Source organism: Podarcis liolepis (genome assembly GCF_965112155.1).
Source record: "Podarcis liolepis genome assembly, chromosome: 5".
In the NCBI taxonomy this organism is placed as follows: domain Eukaryota; kingdom Metazoa; phylum Chordata; class Lepidosauria; order Squamata; family Lacertidae; genus Podarcis; species Podarcis liolepis.
In genome coordinates, this window is record NC_139556.1 from 92,476,715 (window position 1) to 92,484,581 (window position 7,867).

General features: G+C 44.5%; 1 protein-coding gene across 1 annotated transcript; it reads right to left on the minus strand.

Moving 5' to 3' along the window:
* Positions 1-1,233: 1,233 nt before the first annotated feature.
* Positions 1,234-7,449, minus strand: NIFK (nucleolar protein interacting with the FHA domain of MKI67). The gene is made up of 6 exons (XM_083504707.1): positions 7,262-7,449; positions 5,277-5,405; positions 4,527-4,635; positions 3,212-3,423; positions 2,309-2,392; positions 1,234-1,816 (listed from the first exon to the last, which is right to left on the minus strand). Exons 1-6 carry the CDS (start codon positions 7,394-7,396, stop codon positions 1,634-1,636), a joined length of 852 nt encoding a protein of 283 aa, XP_083360833.1. The 5' UTR covers positions 7,397-7,449; the 3' UTR covers positions 1,234-1,633.
* Positions 7,450-7,867: the final 418 nt, after the last annotated feature.

Genomic DNA, 7,867 nt, shown 5'->3' on the forward strand with positions numbered 1-7,867 from the left:
TAATGAACATCAAAACTGTCCCAATTGCCAAGCTATATGTAACTAAGCAGTGGCGCGAGGTGCTCTAAGTAGTAGACAGTACACCTTTGGGACACTGGGACAGGTGTAAGAGACGCCACTTTGCTGTCTGCTCCACAACTTACCAGACAAATGGCAGTAATGGTGCCAGGCAGAATAGTGGTACTGACATGCCACAATACATGTTGCAGTGGCACTAATCCAGCAGACAAACAACAAAGGAAGCTGCCTTAAACAGAGTCAGACCCATTGACTTATTTAGCTCAATGTTGTCTGTGCCAGGTGTGGGGAATTAGTCTCTCCAGATGTTGATGAACCGCATTTCCCATCATTCCTGGCCGCTGGCCATGCTTGCTGGGCCTGACTGGAGTTGTAGACTGCAGCAAGTTCTGGAGGGCCCACACCTAGTCTACACGGACTGGAAGCAGGTCTCCAGGGGTTGCAGGCAGGGGCCATTCCCAGCTTTACCTGGAGAGGACAAGGATTGAGCTTGGGACTTTATGCATCTGAAGCATGCGCCCTGTCACTGAGCCACTAAAGGTAAAGGGACCCTGACCATTAGGTCCAGTTGTGGCCGACTCTGGGGTTGCGGCGCTCATCTCGCTTTATTGGCTGAGGGAGCCAGCATACAGCTTCCGGGTGATGTGGCCAGCATGACTAAGCCACTTCTGGCGAACCAAAGCAGCACACAGAAACACCGTTTACCTTCCTGCCAGAGTGGTACCTATTTATCTACTTGCACTTTGACGTGCTTTCAAACTGCTAGGTGGGCAGGAACAGGGACCAAGCAACAGGAGCTCACCCCATTGCGGGGATTCAAACCGCCGACCTTCTGATCAGCAAGCCCTAGGCTCTGTGGTTTAACCCACAGCGCCACCCGCGTCCCTCACTGAGCCACTACCTTTCTCCAAATCTGTATACAGTGGTACCTTGGTTCTTGAACTTAATCCGTTCCAGGAGTCCCCGAAACCATTCGAAAACCAAGGTGCGGCTTCCAAATGGCTGTAGGAGCTTCCTGCACTCAAGCGGAAGCCACGCCGGATGTTTGGCTTCTGAAAAATGTTTGCAAACCGGAACACTTACTTCTGGGTTTGCGGCATTCGGGAGCCGATTTGTTAGGCAACTATGCCATTCGAGAACGAAGGTACCACTGTACTGGAAACCATTTACATGGCTGATAACCACTGTTTTCAATAATTTAACACACTACTCCAGTGAATTTCAACATTTTTTTATTTGAACTTAATTTCAAATGAGTCCTAGCTGGAAAAAACAATTCCTCAATATCCTGTTTCTGCTGACAATTTATACATGTTTACTCTCCGGTCATCTGTGACATTTTTTATACCAGCCACACACTTTAGTTAAAATGCTTAAGACAGTACATTTCAGCTCTCCTTCCCACCCAGTAGGTCAGAAATAGGTCCAAGTCGGCAGAATCTAAAACTATTTCTCCTTGTGGTACTGGAACACTGGCTTGTTATACTTAGGAAATATAGTTTTGATTGGAGATTGATGTGAGGATCAACTATTGTAACTAGGCAAGACTCTCTAAAATCAGGACTGCTTGGAAACTCCTTGTGAAATGAATGTGTCCTTTGGCTGAAGAAATATTTTAAGTTTTGCATTTCCTTTTCGTGCCAGCTGTTTTTCTTTGCAGCTTTGCTGTTTTGGCTTTTTGTGCAGCAGTCTTTATACTTGCAGGTGGTAGTTTGAAAGTTACTTCTTTGTCATCGCTATCTTCTGGCTCAGATTTTCGCCGTTCAAGAAATGATGGGGTACACACGGGGGTAGGATCCTGGATATGAGAGAGAAGGATGTTGCTAAATTCTGTTGGACCATCACGATGCTAAAGGTGAAGGGCATTATCTCAGCACTGCATGAGCAGACCTCTGCTCATGAAACAGAACTTAGCTTCCCTCTCCTCGCGGCTACCAATTTGCTCCCCAGGGTCCCATCCTACCAGGAGATTGCATACGGGGAAAGGGCCGGTGATGGGATGCAATGAGACAAAATTGAGGCCTGCAGGTTTGTCACATTTATGTAAAAACTGACTTGAGGACGCAATGGGAATGCACAAAATGAACACAAAGGTGTCAGACTCTCTAGAGGGGTTGTATGAAGGCCAAACTTCCACTCTGCAGAGGTCCAATAATTTTGTTCCTATTTGGCCACCCACACACCTCAAAATATCTCCCAGAGATAGGACCATGACAGGAATTCAATTGACTAAAAAACCCAAACCCTTTCTTACTAGTATTCTTTGGGAAGATCAACACTTTAAACTTACCTCACTGCTCACAGACACATTCATGCTCAAGTCTGGTTTTGAAAGCTTCCTTTTCTTTTTCTTAATCAGAGGCATTTCAGCGGCCTATGGAAAAGAGGCTCAGCATCAACATGATCCCTGTGCAACCTGCATTTACAGCCAAAATGTCCTTTGTGGACACCACTGCATTTAGTATGATTAAAATACCATCCATTTATACAACACACACAAACACGCAAAATGCTATCCTGCCATCAAAACAAGATTAAAATACTGTCCTAGAATTGTGCCTTTTTCTTAATAAGCAATAAAGGGCTACAAAACCCAATTTCACTCCAGCTCAGTTGGGATCTGTTATGATAGCTTAGGGCCACTTCACACATTGCTTATTTTCAGGTGTTTTTAACAGGCAGACTAGTACCTTGTGGGCTTAACAAAATACATACCAATCGTAGTTACTTGTGACACATCAGAAACCTGATAGGAAAAACTCATCTATTCTACAAAAGCTTTCCTATCTGCTCACCTGGAAGTAATGGTTACTCACCATCAGAGACTAGATAAGTGGCTGTTTACAAGTCTGACCTTAGTTCTTTTACTGGTAGACCAAAATGTGTTAAGAGTGAAGGCTAGAAATATGTTTGCAGACACATGTATCACATAGGTAGGTGACCATCTTTCAGGAAGCTGTAGATCTGTGCTGGATGCACACTGGGCGACAAGCCAGGGTTTGCCTCTGTGTCCTTTGTGAAAAGGCCCAGAGACTCCATTCTTTTACTGAGTAAAATATTCACAGATCTTTGCTTGCTCAATGACAATATTACCATTCACAATCCCTGTTTAAGGCACATACTTTGCAATTAGCACTTGACTTAACACGTTTGTATGTCAACCTTTGGGGGAGCGGGCAGGGCATTCACTTACAAAGCCAGGAAAATCATAATCGATTCCCTTCTTAGCCAGCCTTTTCCGCAACTGCCGTTCCTTCTTCAGCAACCGCTGCACCATCTTTGCTTTCTCTTGGGTTGTTCGCCTCCGGTTGTAGCGTTTCACTGCTGGATAGGACGGCTTGCTGAATATTTTCTCACTACCTTTGAACAGGTTTTCACGCACCCTTTCAGGAGGCATAAACTGGCCTGCATCACAAACACGTCACACCAAAAATCAATATGGAAGCCTTGAAAAATGGAGCAGTATTTACCAAAGCATGGAAATCTTCATGTTAAGTTGCATGTTCCCCAAGTATATGCTCTGGATCACTACAAAAGCACTACTCTTAACTCCCATATCTAAACCGTCCTTTACACCGGGCAGGAATAAAATATTGCTGTGTTTTAGGATTCTCAGTACACAAGGAGAAGCACCTAGTCATGTTCATCCACCTGCCTTGACCTCTATTTCTGGCACAGAGTTGTCAACATCTGGCCGATACCCAATAGCTTTCCACCTTCCCTTATGTATGCACTTGGGCTGGCTTCTTCAAAGACTGTCACCTAGCTCTCAGAACAATTCTATCTTCTGCTGGAATTGAATTATAATTAAGTGGAAAGCATTGTTTGGCTGCTTCATTAATAGTACTGGGAAGGCTGCCTCACATAAATTCACCCTGAAGCTATGTCTGAATCTTTAATAAGAGAATTATGAACAAGGTTTTCTGGTGTTCAACTCTCCCATCGGTCCAGCTCAGTTAAACTTGCTTGAGAGAACAGGACTCACTAATCCTTTTCTGTTTTCAAGCCAAGAGTCACCATGAACAATAGCAATTCCAATGTACTACAGAGAGCTATGCAGTTGGGCGCCACTTCAAAAACACACCACACAACTGTGGCAAGCGCTGGGAAGGGAGGGAATTCCTACTAAGCAGTACACAATGCCTTTTTAATGCCATTGCAAATGTGGTTTAACTGGCAGTTTCCTGAGAAAGGTGACTGCAGCTTGCACCTTATCTTAATAGACGGTATTCCAGGAGGTCACAGGGCCTTGTGTGTCAATTGTTCTCTTTGGGAGAAAGGGTATCTGCAAGTACCAAGGGGGTACAGAAGGGGGTGGGAAGAGGTGGTTGAAGAGATACAAGGAATTTGGGAGAAAAGACAAAGTAACAGGCAGGTTTGAGGACAGTTTTCAGAGAAATGATATTCTGTAAACCAGACTACTGTGGCAAGGTTTGGAAACTGATGTTACTGCTTCAGAACGGCCACATTCAATTTTCCTTTTGGGCAAGAAACTCATTCATACTCACATTTCAAAAGTCGTTCACCGAAAAGGTAGTTGTTCATGGTATCTGCAACGATCTTAGCAACTTCATCATATTCAAATTCCACAAACGCATAACCTTTGCTGCCCCCAGTCTGTTAAAGATAAGGAGATAAACCTTGAAATACATCTACATGTTAAAATGTATCTGTGCTGTACACTATTTTTTCTTGGTTGAAGGATCTTAGAGGAAAAGGATTTCTGAGCCCAATGAACTACTTTTACTGTAAACATATTTCTTAAAGTAAGAAAAATATACAGACACACCTATTGGTTTAATTTAATGACCACAGAGAGCCTACATGTTAAATTATATACTCTGTGAACCGCCCTGAGACCTCCGGGTATAGGGTGGTATATAAATTCAATAAATAAATATACATTGATATTGTTCTGATGGCCAACATAAATGACTCCAGAAACTACAACTGCCCGCTGTAAGGAGTGATAGGGCCTGGTTGAAGGGGGAAGAATTTAATTGAAGCCTTTTAAGAAGTGTTACCCCTAAGAATATATGGAAAAGTAACAACACACCAGAGGATCTTTTCTGTGGCAGCCCTCCCATCAGAAATCCTTCACTGCATGGAGGGTAGTTCAAACTTTTCTATTTAAGTTTTTGTGCCCTCCTAGCTCTTCAGGGTGCTGTGAGCTGGATGTTGATGTTTTGTGGTGCTTATAGTGTTCTACCTTATTAAGGAGAAAGAAGAACAAGATATAATTCCCCTCCCAATGTTACCTTTTTACTCCTTGAAAGTCGAAGTCTTGTAACTGTCCCAAACTGATCGAAGTATTCTTTAAGTTGTGGTTCAGAAAGACCCTTTGGGATATGACCCAAGTAAATGACACCAGGTGTCAGCTTCTGATTCTGTAATATATATGAAGGAATTAAATAAGATTTCAAAATACACCCACGTGCGCATTGGCTCTTTATCTCTGGTGATCTCCCTGTGCAGAGCAGTTGCAGAGACATGGTGGTGGGGAGACAAAAACATTCCCCGGGGCACAGCCTGAAACTACAAAATGCAGCAGCCTTGCTAAAGTTAAGCAGGTGGGAGCAGTGCCCAAATAGGAGACCATGTGAGCCGGCTGCTTTGAACTCCACAATGCTAGAAAAACATGATATATAAGTAATAAATGAATAAAACATCAAATCTGCATGATGACAGTTGCAGATGCACAGTGTGTGTATATATACAGTGGTGCCTCGCAAGACGAATGCCTCGCAAGACGGAAAACCTGCTAGACGAAAGAGTTTTCCGTTTTGGAGGTGCTTCGCAAAACGAATTTCCTATGGGCTTGCTTCGCAAGACGAAAATGTCTTGCGAGTTCCTGTGGGGTTTTTTCCCCTCCCCCCCTTTTTCCCAAGCCGCTTAACAGCTGATCCGCTAAGCCGCTATTCAGCTGATCCGCTAAGCCGCTAATAGCGCTAATTCGCTAAGGGGCTTGCTTCGCAAGACGAAAAAACCACAAGACGAAGAGACTCGCGGAACGGATTCTTTTCGTCTTGCGAGGCACCACTGTAATCTTAAATGCGCTGGGTTGGTAAATGCTGCTGCCTCCTCACAGCATCCTGAAGATTGGCACTGTTAAGCATCAATATTTTTCAAAAGCCTTTCAACATCAGTTTCTATTGCCTGCTCTCAAGGAAGCACACACAACCATTAGGAGTTCACACTCAGATAATACATAAAATAGCATGACGCAAACTTAGCTGCTACTCCACAAATTCTTAATTTTTACCATATGGTATTGCAATGGTGTAGGAACTGGCTTGCCAGGGACAGTCAAAATGGCTTCAGGATTGTTCTCCTGTACTATTTTGGACATATGGTTTATATACTTATGTATGAGTGCTGACATGTGGTTTATGTACTTATGTATGGGGGACAAGTAGGATCGTTTATTTTTGTCCAAGCACCACTCAGTTATGTTATTGTTTTTGCCCATTACTACAGCATGCATTTTTGTGTTTTTATATTGTAAACCTCCCTGTATACCTCAGATGAAGGGCGATATAGAAACTTAACGAATAATAAAAATAATAGGAGTGTTGTAAATTATTTCTGTGGTACCGAAGCAACATATGAAAGAGGCTTCCATCACCACGGAAACAGTTATGATTAAAAAGTGGCCTCCCCACACTTTTTCAAATGGGTAACATGATGCCTAATGCTCCAGAGGAGAAAAATAAAAGAGTCGCGTCAAAAGCAACAGGAAGCTCCACCTTTTGAGCAGCGAAACTCTAGCTCAGCCTTTCTCAACCTGTGGGTCCCCAGATGTTGTTGAACTACAACTCCCATCAGCCCTAGCTTCTGTCCAACTCCATGGAGTTTCTACCACACGCACGTTTGACAGCTACTCCTAGGAAAGAAGTGGACAGTGGCGTAGCGTGGGGGGTGCAGGGGGGGGCCGGGCGCAACATCTGGGGGTTAGGGTTAGGGGGCGCAAATCCACGGGTTAGGGGGCGCAAATTACTTGCCTTGCCCCGGGTGCTGACAACCCACGCTACGCCACTGGAAGTGGAGAAATCTAGGGTCTCAGCATGGCCACAAGGGGGCCACAGGCTGGGGCAGATGGAAGTCGTTGTAGCCCAAAACTGATGCACCTGGACACCAAATCCCTTCTTCTGAGCCCGGTCTTGGCTGGGGAGGGCGGAGTATAAACAAAAAATTATTATTATTATTATTATTATTATTATTATTCTCCTCTTTTCGCTCTCACCTGGGCAGCCGCCTTGCGTACGCGGTGCACTTTGGCCTGGAACTCCTTCTGCCTCTCCGGGTCCAGGGAAAGGAGAGGGGGAGCCGCCAGGGTGGCCGTTGGTTTCGTCGCCTCCACAAAAGACGCCGCCGCCATCGCGCACACTGTGTGCGGAAGAGAACGCCCGCACGTGTTCAAACCAGGAAGCGGATGCAGTCTTACGTCACTTCCTCTTGACGAGGGAGTTCTTTTCTTCCTTTCTTGAAAGTGACGTTGATAGGTAATATGAAGATGGAACGAGGGAGGGAACGGCAGCGGCCCCTGCTGGATGGAGAGTGGAACTGCCACCCCCTTTATTTTAACTAGGAGTCCGCCGCTTTGACTTCGTTGAGGCGGCGCGTGTGGCTTCAAACTCAGCAGCCCTTTTTAAAGACTCTTTCCATTTACTTTTTTAGTGTAAGTCGCCTTGAGGCAGTTATATAGAAGGCCGTTAATAAAGCCAGTGATAAACAATAATAAAAACAGTACCAGCTGTGGATTTGTGATTGAATTGGGAAGGTGGGCACATCCACTGTATTAAATATTCACATTGACTTTTAATTGCTTCCTTTATTCCTTCTTGTAAAA

Excerpts from the sequence above, each read along its gene's own strand:
- NIFK (XM_083504707.1), bottom strand. The coding sequence starts at position 7,396 with ATGGCGGCGGCGTCTTTTGTGGAGGCGACGAAACCAACGGCCACCCTG. Across the intron at positions 4,636-5,276 it reads GACTTTCAAGGAGTAAAAAG|ACTGGGGGCAGCAAAGGTTA; the intron begins GTAACATTGGGA and ends TATCTTTAACAG. Across the intron at positions 3,424-4,526 it reads CGGTGAACGACTTTTGAAAT|GCCAGTTTATGCCTCCTGAA; the intron begins GTGAGTATGAAT and ends TTTGTGATGCAG.